Raw genomic sequence first — 22,233 nt, 5'->3', positions numbered from 1 at the left:
ACCCGGAAGAAAATGTATTTTTAACCGGGAGATCCGGGAAAAATCCGGGAATTTTTTTTTTCTTGTCCACGTATACACCCTGTGTGCGCTTGATTTCTTTCAAGTGTCAACTTAATTGATGTATTGTGATGCAACCAATGCCATTATTTTTGTGATTTTTCATTGCATACGAAAAAATAGGGGGTGTCCATTTAAAAATACACAAGTTTTTGTTGAAAATAGTATTTGTTTACATTTTAAAATTTTGCATAGTATTTGGTTTCCTAAGCCCATGCCATATGTTCATGCTTGTGAAAACCATTTTTGAGTATCTATTGTTCCAGAGATATCTGAGGTGACAGAGTTACGTGAGACACCCTGTATATCAGAGGCGGACCACATGTTGTGACAGAATAGTCTGCCTGTTGTGAGAACAAGTACTTCTGAGAATAGTTCAGTTGCCCAAAGAATGGTTTTTCCAACACAGTTGATTCCCACATGAAAGCACACAAATACTTCATGTATCTTATCTGTTCATTACACAAAAGCAATTTCATGGTGCAATTATTAAAATATTACTACTTATTTTGTAAGTGAAACCACCTTTTCCTGCTGTGACTTTATTTATCCCACGTGCGTTTCGCCATCTTCTTGTTCTAAGGCATCAACAGTGGGATGATATGGTGATATGCATTTCCTCTAGACCAGATGAGAGGAAATGCAGATCAGCAAATCATCCCACTGATGCCACCTTAGAACAAGAAGAAGGCGAAATGCATCTGGGATACATAAATCAAGTGGCGGCAGGTAAAGGAAGTTTTATTTACAGAACAAGTAGTAGTTCTATGCTTGCTGTGGAGGATGACCACGCAAACAAACTTGTTATTAAAATATTTATATAGGTCAAAAAACAAAAGATAGTCTGTGATTGTTAATTCATGTTGATCTATGTTGTATTTAATATGATAGTGGAATAACAGTGATTGTAAGAGGAAAAACAACAATTCACGTACGAATGTAACATTGAACAATGGTTGTATAGGGACACCCTTGTAAATTGACACAGGAGTAGTAGTATAAAGGTATATGAGGATAATTTTATGAATTGGTCACTATTCAATAGTGCTTCTGTACAAAGAGTAGTTGTGTTCCCTTATTAAGTACATTTACATGCCTTTGACATTTTCAGTTATATTGTGTAAACTTTATAATCTCCTCATATTTTGCAAATGTTTGTAAAATTTTGACACATATCTTTTCAGATGTTAATACAGCTCGCAAAATCATCATCACTGATAAATGCGGCAGGGGATGCCAAAGATGCCTTAACAGCTCAGGGAGTGAAACAAAAATTTGTGTGTGAATTGCTGAAATTATTGCTGTTGATCAGACACACGCATGAAAGGTGCAAAGTCAAGAATAGTGTTGATTGGCAGGCAGTTGCCTCAGCTCTCACATTGTACAAGGAGGCTGCAGAAATGTCTACAAATACAAAAGCCGCATTCAACAAATTATGCCATGTTTTGAATATCAGGTAAGATTTCATCTTCTAGTACCTGAGCTGAATGATATTAAAACTCTCACTGTGGAAGACAAGCAGAAGTTGTTCCCTGTTGTTGGGAATGACTCTGTGGCAGTAATGCCAATCTTCCTATAATAAATACTGAAGTTATCTGAGTGACAAGTTAGCACCTGTATTGTCACCTCGTTCCACTTCAGACAGTTTAACACTAAAACCTTTGGTTATCTTGAGGTTGAAGTTTTTAATAATGGCAGAGAATTCGACACCGTGCCAAAAGGCTGAATAGACAGCTTAATTTGAATATAATATTGAAGTTTACATGTGTGTATTGTATCAACGGGGCCTAGCCGTTGATTGGTTCTATCAGATAACTGCACTGATAACTTCATATGATGATTAGTTCAACTCGTGTATTCTTGTATTGACTACAGTCTCACTGACGGGTGCATACTGTGTAAAATTAAAGTGAAACAAAATCTAGTTTCTCATGTGAAGACATTTGATCTCGGAGGCTGTTCCAGCAACAATTGAGAGAATATGGTACAACTAGCTCAACATTGTGATGCTTGTTGAATGAGCAACGCTTCTTGTGTGGGTTCTGAAGTCCTGCTTGGATCATTTCTGCTGTTACAGAAGAAGTTGAGAATGCCAGCATTGCTCATGGGATTTAAATGAAATTTGCCATCTGCAGCGTTGTCCCCAGAACTGATGGTGGTGTCCCTAGTTCTGAATCTAGAAGGTCTGAGCTAGAGACTTAGAAGTTCTGTGACAAGCTAAGCTGTGACTTCCTAGACTTGTGCCATAGGGTTGAGACGCAGCACAGAACAGAGGCCACTGCCCAGTAGCTGATCTGTGTGGGTTGAATGTAATGCAGTATTCCTTGATCTCCAAAAAGCATATGTCTCACTACCACACTAACACTTTCTAACAGAAGTACAATCACGTGGGATATCACATGAAATTTATGACTGAATGTAACTTGTGTCGCATCGAGGGGCAGCAGCAATCTAGAGTGGGTTGGGCTAGGGATAGGGATAGCAGGGTACAGTTAGGAGGCAGAGTTGTCAGTGTTGCCTGGTGGACCATGCAGGGACTAGGTGATAGAACAAGACTGCCAGATGCAGTGCTGGGAGGCTTTGGAAGGAGTGTGGGGCAGAAAAGGAGAGGAGCAGAGAAAGGGAAAAGAATGGTGGGTGTTTTGGCAGAGAGCAGCACATGTGAGGGTGAGGGGACGTAAATTGGGAGGAGGTGATGGGACAGAGGAGTGAACTACTGTTGTAGGAACAGTAAGATACTGTTTGTTGAGGCCAGGATGATTTTGGAAGTGGAGAATATGTAGTAAGGATGGCTCTCATCCATGCAACCAAGAAAAGCTGGTGGTGCAGGGGAGTAATACAGATGGCCTGGGTTGTGAAGCACCCATTGAAATCAAGTATGTTATGTTCAGCTGTATGTTGTGCCACAGGGTGGTCTGCTTTGCTCTGCCAAACTGTGGCCTTTCATCCTAGTGAACACCCCCCTGCAGGTCCGGGGGTTAGAATAGGCCCGAGGTCTTCCTGCCTGTCGTAAGAGGCGACTAAAAGGAGTCCATCCCCCTCAAGGGGGTAGTTAGCGCCTGCGTCCAGAGACGGACGGTCCCACGACCTATATTTGTGGTCTTTTTGGTTTTTCACTTCTCGTTTCTTCCTTCTTTGGTTGGTTCCTTTCTTTGTTCTTCTCCATCTCACTGTCTTCCTTACTCTTTCCCTTGCCTTCTTCTCCTTGCCTTCTCTGGTCTCCGCCTCGGCATTTGAGAGAGTCTGTCCTCTCTCTCCCTCTCTCTCTTCTTTTTCTTCTTCTTCCTTCCTCCCTGTGCGCGCCTGAAGGCCGACCCATGCGTAGCCGGTGACGGGGTAACGCGTAATTCCCCGCCCTGGGTAGACAAGTAAGGCACGCACGTACCCCCTGGTAAAGGCCAGGCCCAGGGAGGGGTGATTGCCTGAGCTAATACTTTCTGACCATGCCGATTAGTACCTCCGTCTTTTTCTCAGGAGGTGTGACCTGAGGTGTAAACATTCACCTAAGGCAGGAGTGCCCTCTGAGAGGGTCCCCATAAGGAAGGAGCGCGCCATCGGAGACGCTGGCAATCTCTGGCGGGATTCCTCCACAATGGATTTCTCTTCTTCTCTCTCGACTTCTGCCCACAAACGGAAACATGACCAGCCCCCAGTGACAAAAGTACTACTGCCTACCCCACAGTTCCTCGTCATTTCTCGATCTGAGGACTGAAAGGATTTTTCCCCTGTCAACCCTTTCGTTATCCAGAAGGGCGTAGATGCCATAGCCGGTACTGTTAAGTCTTGTACGAGGTTGCGTAATGGTACCTTGTTACTAGAAACTGAGAGCGCCTTTCAGGCACAGAAACTGCTTCGAGCCACACTCCTGTACACGTTCCCTGTCCGGATGGAGGCTCACCAAACTTTGAATTCGTCTCGTGGTGTGGTCTATACTAGATGCCTCAACGGATTGACTGACGAGGAGATTCAATCTTTCTTCGCTGAGCATTGCGTGACGGCTGTCCATAGGGTCATGAAAAAGGTCAACAATGACCTTGTACCGACCCGGACACTTTTCTTGACCTTTGATAGTGTTAAGCTGCCATCGCGCATCAAGGTGGGCTACGAGGTTATTTCTGTTCGCCCCTATGTCCCGACACATATGCGCTGCTACCAGTGTCAGCGTCTCAATCACTCTCGACAGTCTTGTTCCATTGCGGCTAAATGTGTCACTTGTGGCAGGGATGCCCATGAGGGTGACTGTCCACCTCCGTCTCCTTGTTGTGTGAACTGTCAGGGTGACCATGCAGCATCCTCCCGCGACTGTCCTGTCTATAAGGAAGAACGCTGTATCCAAGAAATTTGGGTCAGAGAGAAAGTGTCCACCTCGGCTGCTCGCAAGCTATTGGCTAGTAGGAAGCCCACACTGCTCCCAACGGGGAAATACAGTACTGTCCTCGCCTCTCCTCGGACTACCAGGGAGGTGGCAACCCAGACATGCGATCTGACCTTCAGCACCACAGTCGTCCGTTCGGCCAGTGCTAAGATCGCGCGGTCGACGTCTCCTCTTCCTCCCATCACCCCACAGACACCAGCCCCTTCATCAGCTTCTGCTAAGACGAAGACCCAGATGTCAGATGCACGGACCTTCAAGAAGGAACCGTCCCGTGCAGACTTCCTACGTACCTCGACCTCCCAGCCATCGACCGGTACTTCCACCAAACGACCTTCCAAGAAGGCTCATAGGAAGCACAGTTCTCCTTCTCCGCCACGGCGCATTTCTTCTCCTGCGCCATCCAGCGGTTGCCGCCCCAGGCTGTCATCTGTTTCGCCTGGCCGCACCACTGGTAGCCGAACATCTGGCCGTTCACCGGCGGAGGAAGCTCCCCCTCCCGACCATCTTACCAAGATGGCCGATGAACCTATAGAACCAATGGACGATGACTGTCCGCCTACTGATAGCGGCGGCAGTGCTCGCTCGAAGCCAGGCCCTCAGCGGCCTTCGAGGTGACCCCTGCTTTCATCTTCCTTTTCTTCTTACGATGGCACTTATTCACTGGAATATTCGCAGCATTCGCTCCAACCGAGAGGACTTGAAGTTGCTGCTGCGCTTGCACCGTCCGCTCGTCGTAGCCCTCCAGGAAACGAAGCTACGCCCATGCGATCAAATTGCCTTGGCACACTACACCTCTGTGCGTTTTGACCTACCCCCTGTGGTAGGTATCCCGGCTCATGGAGGGGTTATGTTGCTGGTCCGGGATGATATTTACTATGATCCCATCACGTTGCACACCGGCCTGCAGGCAGTTGCCATCCGAATTACTCTCCCCACTTTTACATTTTCCATTTGTACCGTTTACACTCCATCGTTGTCTGCCGTTACCAGGGCAGACATGATGCAACTTATTGCTCAGCTACCTGCACCATTTTTGTTAACTGGAGACTTCAATGCCCACCATCCCCTTTGGAGCTCTCCAGCATCCTGTCCGAGGGGCTCCCTGTTAGCAGACCTTTTCTGCCTCAATACTGGCGACCCTACTTTTCTTTCGGACACATCTCACACCTATTCCCATTTAGACCTCTCTATATGTACTCCCCAACTTGCATGCTGGTTTGAGTGGTATGCACTTTCTGATACATATTCGAGCGACACACTTCCCGTGTGTTATCCATCTCCTGCAGCATACCCCCTCTCCGTGCTCATCTAGTTGGACCATCTCCAAAGCAGACTGGGGGCTCTTCTCTTCCAGGGCGACCTTTCAGGATCAAACCTTCACAAGCTGCGATCGTCAGGTCGCACACCTCACGGAAGTCATTCTCACTGCTGCTGAATATTCCATCCCTCACCCTACTTCTTCTCCACGTCGCGTACCGGTCCCCTGGTGGACTGCAGCATGTAGAGACGCTTTACGTGCTCGTCGACGTGCTTTACGCACCTTTAAACGCCACCCTACTGTAGCGAATTGTATCAATTATAAACGATTACGTGCACAGTGTCGTCGTATTATTAAAGAAAGCAAGAAAGCCAGCTGGGCTACTTTCACAAGCACCTTCAACAGTTTTACTCCTTCTTCTGTTGTCTGGGGTAGCCTGCGCCGGCTGTCTGGCACTAAGGTCCACTCACCAGTTTCTGGCTTGACAGTCGCGAATGACGTCCTTGTGGCCCCTGAGGCTGTCTCCAATGCCTTCGGCCGCTTTTTCGCAGAGGTTTCGAGCTCCGCTCATTACCACCCTGCCTTCCTCTCCCGCAAACAGGCAGAGGAGGCTAGGCCACCTAACTTCCGCTCCTTGAATCGTGAACGTTATAATGCCCCATTCACCATGAGGGAACTCGAAAACGCACTTGGCCGATCGTGGTCCTCCGCTCCAGGGCCTGATTCTATTCATATTCAGATGCTGAAGAACCTTTCTCCTGCGGGTAAAGGTTTTCTTCTTCGTACTTACAATCGCATCTGGATTGAGGGACATGTTTCCGCATGCTGGCGCGAGTCTATTGTTGTCCCGATCCCTAAGCCGGGGAAGGACAAGCACTTGCCTTCCAGTTATCGACCCATCTCGCTTACCAGCTGTGTCTGTAAAGTGATGGAGCGAATGGTTAACTCCCGTTTGGTTTGGCTGCTCGAGTCTCGACGCCTACTTACCAATGTACAATGTGGATTTCGTAGGCGCTGCTCTGCTGTTGACCATCTGGTTACTTTGTCGACCTTCATTATGAATAACTTCTTGCGGAAGCGCCCGACCGCGGCTGTGTTCTTTGATTTGGAGAAGGCTTACGACACCTGTTGGAGGGCGGGCATTCTCCGCACCATGCATACATGGGGCCTTCGCGGTCACATCCCTCTTTTTATTCGTTTCTTTTTAATGGATCGACAGTTCAGGGTACGTGTGGGTTCTGTCCTGTCAGACACCTTTCGCCAGGAGAATGGGGTGCCACAGGGCTCAGTTTTGAGCGTCGCTCTCTTCGCCATAGCGATCAATCCAATAATGGATTGCCTCCCAGCTGATGTATCAGGCTCACTTTTCGTGGACGATTTTACCATCTATTGCAGCGCGCAGCGTACATGTTTCCTGGAGCGCTGTCTTCAGCGTTCTCTTGACCGTCTTTACTCCTGGAGTGTCGCCAATGGCCTCCGTTTTTCTGCCAAGAAGACGGTCTGTATTAACTTCTGGCGCTACAAAGAGTTTCTCCCACCGTCCTTACGACTCAGTCCCGTTGCTCTCCCATTCGTGGAGACAACAAAATTTTTAGGTCTTACATTTGACAGGAAACTTAGCTGGCTTCCACATGTGTCATATTTGGCTGCCCGTTGTACCCGTTCTCTAAATGTCCTCCGTGATCTCAGTGGTATGTCGTGGGGAGCGGATCGAACCGTCCTACCTCGCCTATATCGGTCGATCGTCCGCTCCAAGCTGGATTATGGGAGCTTCGTATACTCCTCTGCACGGCCATCCATCTTATGCCACCTCAACTCCAGACAACAACTGGGTTTACGACTTGCGCTTGGAGCGTTTTATACTAGTCCTGCCGAGAGTCTTCATGCTGACACTGGTGAATTGCCACTCCTCTACCGGCGCGATATACTGCTTTGTCGGTATGCCTGTCGGCTACTGGCAATGCCCGACCACCCGTCTTATCGTTCCTTTTTTGACGACTCTCTCGACCGTCAATACGGGTTGTATGTCTCTGCCCTGCTACCCCCTGGAGTTTGCTTTCGTCGCCTCCTTCAACACCTTAATTTTTCATTCCCTGCAACCTTTCGAGTGGGTGAGAGCCACACGCCACCTTGGCTCCAGGCTCAGGTTCGCGTTCACCTTGACCTCAGCTCGCTCCCAGCGGAGGTTACCCCCGGTTCAGTCTACCACTCCCGTTTTGTCGAACTTCGTTCGAAGTTCATTAATATGACCTTCATTTATACAGATGGCTCTAAGACCAATGACGGGGTCAGGTGTTCTTTTATTGTCGGGGCACAAAGTTTCAAATACCGGCTCCATGGCCATTGTTCGGTCTTCACAGCTGAGCTCTTTGCCCTCTAACAAGCTGTTCTTTACGTCTGCCGCCACCGACATTCTGCATATGTCATCTGCTCCGATTCCCTGAGCGCCATCCAGAGCCTCAGTGATCCGTACCCGGTTCACCCTTTCGTGCACCGGATCCAACGCTCTCTTCAGCAGCTGGTGGACGTCGGTTCTCCGGTTAGCTTTATGTGGGTTCCTGGCCATGTCGGTATCCCTGGGAACGAAGCTGCAGATGCCGCGGCCAAGGCTGCGGTCCTCCAGCCTCGGACAGCTTCTTGTTGTGTCCCTTCGTCAGATTGTAGCAGGGTCATTTGTCGGCGCATTTTATCGCTGTGGCATGCCGATTGGGCTGCACTTACAGACCACAAGCTTCGGGCCTTGAAACCTCTTCCCGCGGCTTGGACGTCCTCCTCACGCCCTTCTCGGCGGGAGGAGGTAGTTTTGGCCCGGTTACGAATTGGACACTGCCGGTTCAGCCATCGCCATCTGCTGACGGCTGCGCCGACGCCGTTCTGCCCATGTGGGCAATTGTTGACGGTCTGCCACATTTTAACATCCTGTCCGGATTTTAACACACTGCGTCTTGATCTTGGCCTGCCATGTACTCTAGATGCCATTTTAGCGGATGACCCACGAGCAGCTGCTCGCATTCTTCATTTTATCAACTTGACAACCCTCTCTAAGGACATTTGATTATGCTGTTTTTTTTTTTTTTTTTTTTTAATCCTATGCCTGTCAGTCTGTCTTTTATCGTGTTTTCCGTTTCGTTGCTGTTTTAAACTTGTGACTCGCGGTGCATTCCTAACGTAGTCTGGGCGCTAATGACCGTTGAAGTTGTGCGCCCTAAAACCACAAAAAAAAAGAAAAAAAAATCCTAGTGAACAGGTGGTTGGTAGTCGTACCTATATAAAAAACTGTGAAGTGACTGCAGCATAGCTGCTAGTATATGAGGTCAATTAAAAAAGTTCTACAACATTCGTAATTTTGCGCTAGCAGTGTGTTCGAGCAAAATGTGGTTGGAGTCCCTGCAAACGCCTGCGTTTAATGTGCAACTGCCGGAAATTTTATTGTTGCACGTCTGTTAGTTACTGTTCAGTACTGTATTGAGTAGAATGTTGTGTTGCACAGTTTGTGAATTTTGAGATGGTAGAGGAGTAATGTGCGTGCATTAGATTTTGCTTGAAACTCAAGAAAACCTTTACAGAGTGCAGGAAGCCTACAGTGATGAGTGCTTAAGCCGTACTCGGTGTTACGAATAGTTGACACGGTATAGAAATGGCCGGAAGTTAAAGAAGACCCTCGGTCAGGTCAAGAACAAATCCAAAATGAAGAAGATTTATACCAATGAAAAGAGGAAGTTTCAGAGTTTTTTTTCATAATGTTTGATATCAGTGTAATAAATTTAATAACTTGTAATTAATCTGAATGATCTGTAGAACCGGATCACTGGTGCTGTCCACTCAGTAGCAGCAGATACACTTTCGCACATGTGAGATGAGTTTGGCTACCATATTGTTGTTTGCCATGCAGTCAATGGCCACATTGAACGTTTATTACATTTCTAATTATTAAATAAGTATTAAAAATTAATTAATTACAAATTATTAAAAGTTAATAATTTTTTTTAATTGATGTCAAATGTTATGAAAAAAATTGAAATTTCCTCTTTTCATTGGTATAAAGCTTGTACATTTTTGATTTGCACTTGAATACATATGAATTTTTGAATTGTTAGCAAAGTGTTTATCGCCAAGCGTGAACGTGCATCATTTTCCTTTCAGTTCTTGCTCTGAGGGGGATAGGCAGGCTGCTAGCTTGTTGATGTACATAATATCTCATAATAAATCAATATACAGCTCTAAAACCGGCAGTATATTTACAATGTGCAGCAGATATTTTTATAGGCTGTACGTCTATATTTCTTCCGGCGATTTCTCGATACTTTTTTCTATATATTGAGAGCCAATAATGATATTTTTTTAAATGTCGATGTATCAGATTTCCGGTATTTTAAAAAATATCAGCAGTCCTACCAGTTATGCTCATGTCAGGAACGTCAGTGGAATTGTGCATGCTAATTGAAGACTGACTAAAGAGATGGCAAAAGGATGTTACATTTCAGTTGGATCATGTCATGAAATCTTGACACAGCATCGTGGAATGCATTGTGTTCCAGCCAAGTTCACCCCAAGGCTAATAACTTAAGACCAGAAAGACCTCTGCCTTGCATTCTGCGGAGAACATTTGGATCATGCAAATGAGAATGAGATGTTCCTTAAGAGAATTGTAACTGGTGATGAGACTTGGATCTACAGTTACGATATTGAAACCAAGATTCCATCTTCATGATGGGTTGGGAATGGTTCTCCAAGAGCAAAGAAAGCTCTTCAGGTCAGATATCAAAGTCATGCTGATAGTTTTCTTTGACGTTGAAGGATTAGTTCATCATGAACTCGTACCACAGGGACAAACTGTTAATCGATGGTACTTTCGGGACATGCTGCCATGCCTGTGAGAAAATGTGAGAAGGAAATGACTTGAAATGTGGTGAGACAATTCATGGCTCTTCCAACATGATAACGAATGTGCACATTCATCCCTGTATGTGAATGATTATTGCATGAGAAACGAAATCACTGTGATGCTTCATCCTCCGGACATTCCAGACCTGGCCCCTGCAGACATTTTATTGTGTCCGAAGTTGAAAACCCCATTGAAAAGATGAAAATTTGCAATCATAGATGTGAGAAAATAAAATTTGCAAATGAGGGCTTCACGGGGTATAGCAAAAGGCGTACCAAGATTGCATCAGGAAGAGGAAGCAGCATCGGGAGCAGTTTAGCAATTGTGGAGGAGAGTATTTTGAAGGAGACAGTATACAATAAGTAAAAGTTAAGTGTAGAAACATTTTTTGGACAAAGTTCCAAAATTATTTGAACAGCCCTCATATTGCACGGATGCATTCACCGATGACCCCGCCTCTGATGGGGTAAGATAAAGCAGTGAATAGACTGGAATGAGAAGTCCTAGGTGTATGAACTGGGCAGGTTTTGTACATGGGTGCTTCACAGGATATGATCCTTGTGGCAACGGGTTGAGGGTAGCATAGGGATGGACTTCGATGTTGTGGAAGTTGGTTGGTCGATGGGAAACCACTTTAGGAGGGGTGGAAAGGATCGTGATTAAGCTGGTCCTCATTTCAGGGCATGATGAAAAATAATTAAAGCCCTGACGAAGATGTGGTTCAGTTGTTTCAGTCCTGGGTTGTTTGGGTTACTGTAGATGGACCATAAACAAGTTGACATAGTAGGGTGACGTGGGCTGTGCCACATATGTACTTCAAAGAAGTTTTTGTGTGTTCGTATATGTTGTATATCAGCATGCTGCATAGCTTTTTATATTGGTATGACTACCAACAAGCTACCCACTACGATAATGGCCATCGCCAAACTGTGGCCTGAAGCAAAGTGGACCACTCTGAGGCACAACATGCAGTTGAACATTACATTGGGGATTTCAATGTCTACTGCATAACCTGTGCAACCTGAAGTCTTCCCTCCTCCATAAGCTTTTCTGAACTGTGGAGGTGGGAGTTATCCTTAGAACACATTCCCTGCTCTTGAAATCACCACAACCTCGACCTATGGTAACTTCCTGTCCCCACACCCTCCACCAAACAATTTTTGCCCTTCTGTCCTATCACCCACTCCCAATTCATGCCCCTTCACCTTCGTGTGTGCTGCTGTCTGCAAATGCATGCACCAGACTTCACTCCATGGCGAACTATTCTCTGTCTTTCTCTGCAGTTCACACACCTGCTTTCTAACTTGTACCTCACATCTTGCCACCTTATGACATCCACACCTCTATTAATTTTTTATTCCATTAGAGTCGGGCGCATCAAACAGAAAAACATTGTTATTAGTGAACTTTCATAACCACCTATTCCTAAACATAACAGCATGTGCTATGAACCTTTAAAGTGGTTATTGATTATCTTGCTCTGATTATGCTTAAAATTTTCAAAATTTTCATTGCTGTTAAAGCTGTAGCCATGTTCAAAATTTTCATTACTAACTGAATAAAGAATGACTTACTGAAAATGGATGATTTGGCACAATATATGTATGTCACTATAGGTTTTTAGGTTTAGTCAAACAGCAGACCATCTTATGGTAGTAAAAAGACAGATTACGCTAAATATTTGCACAATATCCATTTTTCTCTGGTTCATTGCCATATCTTGGATATGGGTTCAGTAAGGCTGTAGTAGTTTCCTCATTTGACACAGTTTTGTTGTTTAGAGATACTATTCAAAAGAGATTTTAATGTTTTAATCTTTTCTTGGCAGGGTTTTGCAGTCATACAGTTTTCTAAAAGCCATCCATTTTTGGTTGCTAACAGTTGAAGATGATAATATCATCTTAAAAATTTTAATTATCTTTTCATCTTATTTCCAGTGCGAAAAAAGCTACTAAACAGAAAGAAGAAAAGCCAAATGGAGTTTTTGTGGATAAAATCAAGGAGGAAGTTGAAAAGCATACACAAGAACTTGATTACGTAAACAAAGATGATGTTGATGAACCCTCAGAAAATGACAGTAATCAAGGAGGAAGCAGTGAAGATGATGAAGCTGGAAGTGCTGTGAAACTGTCAAAAAAGAAAGAAAAGAAGAAAAGGAAACATTCAAAAAATAAAGCATTAATGAAAAAGGAGTCAAAGCAGTTACGTTTAAATGCAGTGTCAGAAGGGATGGACAATGTTACATTTTCTGGCATTGACATTGCAGAAATTAAAACTGACGACGATGAAGCGAAGAACATTTTAGTGAAGGGCAGTTACAAGATCATCCAAAATGGGCATGTGGATGGCATGGATTCTTCACTAGATAATGTTGAGCTAAGCATAAAGAAACGAAAACACAAAGAAAAGAGTGTAAGTGAATCTGTGAACAGAAAAAAGAAGAAAATTGATGTGACTGAATTGTGAATATATACTCCTAATGAATAACAGAAGGTGTAATAAATGACTAAAAAACATAGTGTGGCATTCACAAAGACCGTATCAATCGCCAATTTCCATTCCATACTTTCCCGATTCTGTAAACTTAGTTCAAATCTCATTCTGGAATAACAGACTGATGGTTTTAATTGCTGGTTATCTGAGGACATCATAAATTGTTTTAGTGCAACTATTTGTCGTTATTACTACATCAGTAATTTTCATGATTTGTTCTCACATTTTGAGGAAGTTGGAATTAGAGGGGAAATGCTGAATAGTCATTCAGCGTGTATGGAGAAATTGCCATACCTAAAGAAATTCTTGTTATTTGTTTCAGCAATGTTTACTGTTGTATGTGGTTGTTACTGTTTGAAAAGCAGCAGTATGTGATATTGTACATTTTTGTATGTATGTGAGATAAGTATTTTTGTTGATATACTGTTTCCAGTAGCTGTTAATAACTGTATACATATGATGACTGAAATACATGCATTGAATTTTTTTATATAACATTGTAAATTGGAGTCATTCAAATGACCAAATTAATTCTTACAAAAGATAAGGGAATGACAAAACAGTCACATGTGAACTTCAGTAATTGTGGCATATAATGAAGTGTGTATTTTCTGGATGATTAGTCTAAGGGACTAATCTTTCTCTCTTGAAACTTTTTTGTGTCATATAGAATACTTACTTAGTGATTAGAGAACCAAGTGGAGGGTTTAATGGAGGGCTTAACCCAAAGATGCAGATGTTTCAGTCAGTCTCAGATGCTACATTGTGAACATTTGCTATCAAGTGGAGAATTTTAGCACCTGCTCTCAGTAGATCAGGCATGTACTATACAAAGGAAGTGATTGTTTGTGTAGTACATGTTTTGTGAACATTGTCATATTTAGGTTGGAGGAACCCCTCCATAGAATAAATGTTGAGTTACCTTCAGTAACTGGAGAAAAATCATCCGTGTCACTCTCAGAGGAGTATTATGTCCTTGTAGGTAAAAAAGAGGAAAAAATTAATGTGGTAACTACAGGCACATCCATGGTAAGGTATCAGAATTAGCATCAAATATTAAAGGTAATAGTACCCACGTAGTGTTAAAGACAAAGCAGGCTGAAAATGAAAGTTAAGAGCACTGAAATATTAAAGTGAGATTAGATTATATAGGGAGTTTCACAGTTCTTGTTATAGGCTTCTAGATGTTGTAGAGAGCATTTAGTATATAAAGGTTTCATAAGAAACCTGTGTTGAGAAATGTGCCATTTGAATGTAAAATGAGATTGAAGATTGAATCACTTCTAAATCTCCCACTTCACGGTATGCACACAGTGAAGACAGCTCTGACCTGTATGCTCTACATCAGCCTTTGGCATGGGCAGTGTTTCAAGACTTGTCATAGAGTTACTTCGCACGTGATGAAGGGTATGTTCTTCAAAGTTGAGAGTACAATGCATGCATTGAACACTACTGTCAATCCTCCTAGTTATAATTGTACCAGTTTCTTGCAGTTGAGTAAAAATGTATTGTGGTGTTGTAAGTACCACACGGACTGACAATGGCGCACTCATAGTTTGTATGTGTACTGTGAAGTAGGGGTTTGAAAGTGATCTGATCTCCAAACTTGTTTTATATTCAGGTGGTACATTGCTGGACATGAGTACTTTTTCATTACTTTACCTGCAAATCCCCTCTACACAATCCTTAGAAGCCTGCAATAGGAATTGTGAAAAACACTATATTTTCCAAGTATAGGCCAGACACTAGTATTGCTTCATGAATATTGTCATAAAGAACTTGGTAATATCTATATGGGTTATCTCAATGTGTAATAATCTAGGCGAAGGTAAGCATCAAAGTTTTGTCTAAGATAGTAATAGGATGCTTCTATAGACCACCTGCCTCCTGATCAGTAATGGCAGAGAGCTTCAAAGAAAAACTTGAGAATGTTATGGGTACTGATTGTGATATTGTAATACGGGTTTGCCAGCTATAGAATGGTGGGAGTCGTTGGATTAAAACTGGTATGAGAGCCAAAGACTTGGTGAGAGTGTTTTGGATGTATGTTCGCAAAATTGCTGTGAGCAGATAGGGAAAAGACACGAGGACAAAATCTTGGACATGCTGCTAGCTGACAGGCTTGAACCTTTCAAACCGATTAAAATACAGGAAGTCACATCAGTGATCATACAGCTGTTAAAGCATCACTGATTACTATACTATTATTTAAACTAGTTGTCACTTGACAGGCAATGGGCTGCAGGGCTCCCGCCACCGATAAACCAATGGCAGCCGGCGCTGTCGGCTACCACTGTGTTGCCACTTCGCTCTGCTGAGATGACTAAGGCATTGTGCCAGCCAGTCCTCAGCGAGCTGTTGTAGACGTGCGGATGAGAGATTTGAGTGACTTGTAGCTTAGCGTCTTTACGATGTCTGATGAAAGTAGTCACAAGAGAGGGAGGCCGAGGCTTCACACTCCTCGGAAATCTCCAAATAGTGGCGGACATGGCGTCGTTATACGCAGTCAGGCGCATGAATACGTGCGTTCCTTAAGGGAGTATTTTGAGAAAGAGAAGGATGCAGGAGGGCCTCTAGTTCCTTTGGATAAGGTGGTGGAGCGAACTTCAGCTGCTCTGCAAGTTAGGGAACAATCAGTAATAAGAATCTGCAAGGAGAAATTCACGAAAGGAGGCTCAAGTGAATCATCTAAATTGGAGACACCTGGGAAAAAGAGGAGACTAGAGAAGAGGGCCACAAAACTTGACTCTTTTCAGGAAGCTGCCATTCATCGTCAAATATACGTATTTTATTCGAAGAAGAACACTCAAAGAACTACATGCTACCCTCACAACGGCTGACCTGTTTCAGGGTAGTAAATCGTCTTTGTTGCGAGTCGCGAAAATGTTAGGATTCCGCTATAAATCCATCTCTGGCAGAAAGTTACTAATGGAACGCCAAGATATTTTAGCCTGGCGATGCCGCTTTCTTAAAGAATTAGTGGGGACAAATTTTGATGATATCGTTTAGCTTGATGAAATGTGGGTGAATGCCGGACACAGTTTAAAAAAGGCTGGACAGACGGTACCATCAGCAGTAGTATGGCAACTCCGATCGCCAGAGGAAAAAGGATAATTGTAGCACATGCCGGAAATTCAAAAGTTTTGATTCCAAATTGTCTGCTGGTATTCAGTTCAAGTAAGACCTCCGACTACCACGAAGACATGAACCACAATACTTTTGTGAAATGGTTTGAAGACTGTGTGCTCCAGAACTTAAGAAAAAACATTATCATTGTTATGGATGACACTCCTTATCACTCAGTAATACAACATAATGCACCCACAAAGGCAACGAGGAAAAACGACATTGTTAGCTGGTTACAGAAACATAAGGTACAGTTTGACAGTAATTTGACAAGGGCAGAATTATTAGAACTTGTATCGCAACACAATCCAAAGAACCCGATTTACATTGTGGGCTCTTTAGCAATGCGATTTCAACGCAATAGAGCTTATTTGGGCTCAGGTTAAACGGCATATTGCTGCAGAAAATAAGAAATTCACATTAACCGAAGTGGAACACCTTTTGAAAGAGGCCGTTGAAATTGTGACATCGGAAGACTGGCAGAAGGTAGTGCATCACGTGAAAGGAGTGATACAGGACGCATGGAACAATGAAGGTGTCTTACAACAAAGTGTCGAAGACTTGATTATATCTGTCAATACGAGCAGCAACATGGATTGTTCCACTGACTCTGAATCTGAATTAAGCGGTGTTTTCGCATTGTCTGATTAGTGTGTAGTGTACTTACTGCCATTAAATATTGTGTTTGTGAATTTATTTCGATTAATTCTTATTCTTGTTGTGAGACTAAGAAATACTGTTTGGCCAGCTCTCGTCATCTCCTTACAGTAAGTTAGACTGAATTTTAATTCTATTTCATTTTGTATATACACCAAGATGTTATTCAATGTGTGTAATAGTTTTCGAGATTTGCAATTTAAAGAAGAAAACTTTTCCGGACGCGAAAATTTCTCACACTTCAATAGTTAATGTAACAAAGGCCCTAATTAAAATTAAGAAAAGATATTTGATGTGCTTGTAGATACCACTGAGACCGATACTGTATGTAAATTTCAAAATATTTACATAATATTTATAGGAGATTTTAAACGTCGTACTTGTTTCGAGTTCAGTACTGATAGGGTTGCTTAAAAATGCTGTTTTCAGAAATTTATATACAGGAAACTTAATGCACTATGAAAACTTTTAAGGATTCTTTGCCGAGTGCATTATTTTGGTAATTAATGGAAAAAAATATTTTGCTTTGACACCAATAGTTTTTCAGTAATGACGTGATAAGTTAGAAGCTATTCGCGAAATCGAGAATGTAAATGGTTTCAAACAAATAATAAAACAAAACAGCTCATTGATATGTATACACATATTGCTAAAATTATGTATGTGGAGGAAGAATATATACAAAGAGATTCTTATTAATGTTCATAAAATCCTCAAGACGACGTTGAGGTAAGTAATTGAATGTAAGCCATATGGGACCGCAAATGTGGGGAAATACCACAAAAGTGGATAAGAGAGAGAGAAACAGTTTGTCTGATGGTTTAGATAGACTGATGTCGTAGTTAAAACTGACTGTAAATAAGAGAACTAAACCGTACATTCTCACAGCACAACATTTTCTTTCTCACAGTCGGATTTAACAGAAAACTAGTGTATTGTTTAGGTGTTGACTGCCTGAATGTTTATTAGAGATTGTTCGAAACTTTGAAGTAAATCGGTGAAGAGACTTTTGTTAACAACATTTGCCTATTATATCTTACTATATTCATAAATTATATACACATTTAAAAACATAATTTATAGCCATCCAAATTTTATTTGAGCATTGTGTAAGAAATGAAGTAAATCACACGCACAAGATTTTTGCCAACAACAGTTGTCTTTTGTAGCATGTGTCCATCTGAATATTTATTAGATGTATTGTGTACAGATCTGAAGTAAATGCTTTGATAATGAGCTTAGGCCCAAAACTAGTCCTCGAGTAATAAAGACAATTAGTATTGCAACTTCGCCCGCATCTCGTGGTCGTGCGGTAGCGTTCTCGCTTCCCACGCCCGGGTTCCCGGGTTCGATTCCCGGCGGGGTCAGGGATTTTCTCTGCCTCGTGATGGCTGGGTGTTGTGTGATGTCCTTAGGTTAGTTAGGCTTAAGTAGTTCTAAGTTCTAGGGGACTGATGACCATAGGTGTTAAGTCCCATAGTGCTCAGAGCCATTTGAACCATTTTTTTATTGCAACTTCGATGGTTCTCTGCACTTTATTGTATAATTTAGTAAATTTGTGAAAAACTTTTAAGAGATTTTTGCTAACAACCTTTCCTGCTTATATAAGGTATAATACTTACTGTATATACCATAGATACACGTATTAAAAAATGTCGCCCATGTCCATATGAATGTTTGTTAATGATTGTGCAAATATTTTTAGTAAATTGGCCAAGAATTTTCGAGATTTTTGGTAACGTTAAACTAAGACTTGGCTCTATATAATAGTATAGATGATATAGTTGATAACGTCAAGAGCCCCCTGAGACTGTTTGCAAATGATACAGCTGCTAATATGAAGGTTGCACTGCCAGAAGATAGTAGTAAAATGTGGAAAGACCTGCCTTGATCGACGATTGGTGCTGGGACTAGGAGTTGACTGTAAACTTCAGTAAGTATAATGTATTGCCCATAAATAGGCAGAGAGCCATTCCAATTCAGTTAAGCTGTTGACAATACATAGTTGCAAACGGTAACAATCAGATAATATCTATCAATAAAAAGTGCCTTAAAACACTTGTTTGATCATTTCTAAACTATTGTTTAATAGGAGGAAGGGGGGGGGGGGGGGGGGAGAGAGAGAGAGAGAGAGAGAGAGAGAGAGAGAGAGAGAGAGAGAGAGAGAAGCAGCAGCAGCAGTAGCACATTTAGTCATGATGTGGAATACCCCTAGCTGCATACAGGCGTTGATATACTTCAACGCCTGTATGCAGCTAGAGTTATTCATTTAATTGTAATTTCAGAATTTATTGTAGTGAACGTTTAAAACTTACATTGCTACCTGTCAGCCATTTTGGGTTACTGGACAATAGATCAAAAATTTTAGTTGCTACATATTTAACTGCTTTAATAACAGGTAATAAAAGACTTTTCTTCCTCTAGCATTGTACGTATGGACGTCATTATTCTTCTCAAATTGTGGTGGATTCTTTATGATGAATTTCAGTAGCAGCTATATGTACTATGCTACCACAGTAAAAATGCCTAACTTGCTGAAGAGGTGCCTACATGACGACCAAGGGTGTGAATGCCTCATATTATTCTTACTCCTCGCTTTTGTACAATGAGTACTTTGTTTCTAAGTGATGAGTGAACCCAGAAAATTATTCTGGAAGACCTTATTGAGAGGAGATATGCAAAATATGACAGGATGTTTGTTTGTTTGTTTCCAAGAGTTGTTGTAATATGAAGAGCAAAAGTAGCTGACCTTAACTGTTTGAGAAGCTGATCAATGTGCTTCTTACAGTTCAAATGTTCATAATATTTACACCTAAAATCCTGGAGCATTCTGCCCTGTTCATGGACTCCTGTTCACATGGTGCACCAGTTAGTAGTTTGACTTTTGTTTGTTGTAGAGAACTGAATAGTGTGTGTTTTCTCAAAATTTAGGAGGCATCTGTTTTCAGAGAACCCACAACAATTCTGTGAAAATCATTAACAGTCTCATTTGTTGCTTTCTCTCTAATGACATTTATTATAATAATACTATTATCTGCAAAGAGTAACAAATCTGCTTGATCAATGTTGGGTGGGTAATTCACATTGATGAGGAATAGAAGTGGACCCAGAATTGGAACATGAGGGACTCTGTCGTGATTTCTCTCGTCACTAAAATTTTCACACCTTCCATTATTTATGCATTCTGTTTGTTAAGTATGGTTCAAACCATACTTGCGTGTTTTGGTTATCAAAACAAAATTTGGTAACGTGGCCCACTGGGACATCCCTTTTCCAAAATTTGGCCCACCTGTCAAAAAGGTTGGCCAACCCTGATATACACATTCAAAGACTTTGGAACATCGCAAAAAAATACCAACTGGCGATATCTTATTACTTAATTCTTTAGTTTTAATTCATGAATATTGTTCATCATATGGGGTTCTTACTGGGGGGAGGGGGAATACTGATGGGTGGGGGTTTGAGAGAGGGGGCGGGGGGGGGGGGGGGGGGGAATCCAGATCCAACGAAGAGCGGCGCATTACTTCGTTAGAGCGTGTAGTCAATGCAGGAGCAGTACCTAAGTTGTAAACAAACTCAATTGCCAGACGTTACAAGAGACGCGTTTTGGATCATGGTCAAGGTTAAAATTGAAATTTCAAGAGATCACTTCTGGGGAAGAGTTGGAGTACATATTACAAGGGCGAGTCAAATGAAAACCTTAAATATTTTTAAAAATATTATTTATTGTGCAGAAGTGGTGCAAAGCTGTATCACTTTTCAACATAATCTCTCCCACACTCAATGCAAGCCCTCCAGCGCTTACAAAGTGCATAAATTCCTTTAGAAAAAAATTTTTTTGGTAGTCCACGCAACCACTCATGCACAGTGTGGCGTACCTCTTCATCAGAACGGAACTTCTTTCCTCTCATTGCGTCTTTGAGTGGTCCAAACATGTGGAAATCACTTGGGGCAAGGTCTAGTGAGTACGGTGGATGAGGAAGACACTCAAAATACAGGTGTGTGATTGTTGCAACTGTTGTACGGACAGTGTGGGGCCTTGCCTTGTCATGTTGCAAAAGGACACCTACTGACAGCAGTCCACATCACTTTCATTTGATTGCAGGCCGCATATGATTTTTTAGGAGATCTGTGTATGATGTCCCTCTAGGCATGTAATGCTCCAAAATGACGCCTTTTTCGTCCCAAAGGAGTCAGTGTAGCCTTCCGTGCTGATGGTTCTGTTCGAAACTTATTTTGTTTTGGTGATGATCAATGGCGCCATTCCTTGCTTACTCTCTTCGTTTCCGGTTGGTGGAAGTGAACCCAGGTTTCGTCCCCAGTAATGATTCTTGCAAGGAAGCCATCACCTCGTTCAAAGTGCCAAAGAAGTTCGTCACAAGAATCAACACATCGTTCTCTCATTTCAGGAGTCAGCTGCCATGGCACCCATCTTGCAGACACTTTGTGAAACTGGAGCACACATGCACAATGGTGTGTGCTGACTCTTTCCTTCACTATGGCTCCAACTGCTGCATCGTTCTGTGGAGTCACAACTCATTGTGCCTGACCTGGACGAGGAGCATTTTCCACTGAAGTTAACCACCATGAAGACGTTTTATTGTGTAAATTCTAAGAGTGCACATTCCAAAAAGAGTCAGAAAATTATTTCCTCCCATATACCTTTCGTGAAACGACCAGAACGAGAGAGTTAGACATATTTGAACTCATAAGGATGTTTTAGACAGTTGTTCTTGGAAAGAGGTAAATGATAATGATATGCAAAGTTCACTCTCCTACATACTGGAAGGTGACCTATATTATGTAGCGTATCGTATTGGAGTTATTAGATCGGTTCTCGTGCTTGCAGAAAAATAATAATGAATTAAGTGTGGGCCTGCCTTTTCGCAATTACACATATTATTGTTTTGTTTTATCACCCAAACACGTTTCACCACAGTTGTTGCATCCTCAGTGGATTTTTTTAACTATTTTCCTGAAATAAATACATTCACATTATTTTCAGGTTAAGGAACATGACACATCAGATTTTATTGTCATTTAAATTGTATGTGCACTTTATCTTTTATTTTGCATTGCGTGTATCCGGTGGCTGCCGACCAAAATCAGCCACAGATATAAATTAGTATGCTATGTCATTTGCAAAATTGAGGGATAATAAACAAAAAATTCTATGCAGACGATTTTCTAACATCTCTCATGTTTGCAAATGATATGGCATACTAATTTAGACTTGTCATTTGGTTGGCAGTCACAGGATACATGCAATATAAAATCAAAGGTTAAGTGCACATATAGTTTAAGTGACCACAAAATTTGATGGCATGTTCCTTAACTTGAAAATAACCTGTATGTATTTATTTATTTCAGGGAAATAATAAT

General features: G+C 42.2%; 1 protein-coding gene across 1 annotated transcript in view; it reads left to right on the top strand.

The window, feature by feature from the left end:
• The window catches only part of LOC124711977 (myb-binding protein 1A-like), a 104,262-nt gene extending 90,697 nt beyond the window's left edge, over positions 1-13,565 (top strand). Inside the window, exons 16-17 of the mRNA XM_047242259.1 lie at positions 1,242-1,513; positions 12,513-13,565. Of these exons, the coding sequence (XP_047098215.1) occupies positions 1,242-1,513; positions 12,513-13,041 (801 nt within the window). The 3' untranslated portion in view covers positions 13,042-13,565. The remainder of the gene's footprint in view (positions 1-1,241; positions 1,514-12,512) is intronic.
• Positions 13,566-22,233: the final 8,668 nt, after the last annotated feature.

This window comes from Schistocerca piceifrons, chromosome 8 (assembly GCF_021461385.2).
Source record: "Schistocerca piceifrons isolate TAMUIC-IGC-003096 chromosome 8, iqSchPice1.1, whole genome shotgun sequence".
Lineage (NCBI taxonomy): Eukaryota > Metazoa > Arthropoda > Insecta > Orthoptera > Acrididae > Schistocerca > Schistocerca piceifrons.
Note: the sequence above shows the minus strand (reverse complement) of the source record. Positions and strands in the feature narration are given on the sequence as shown.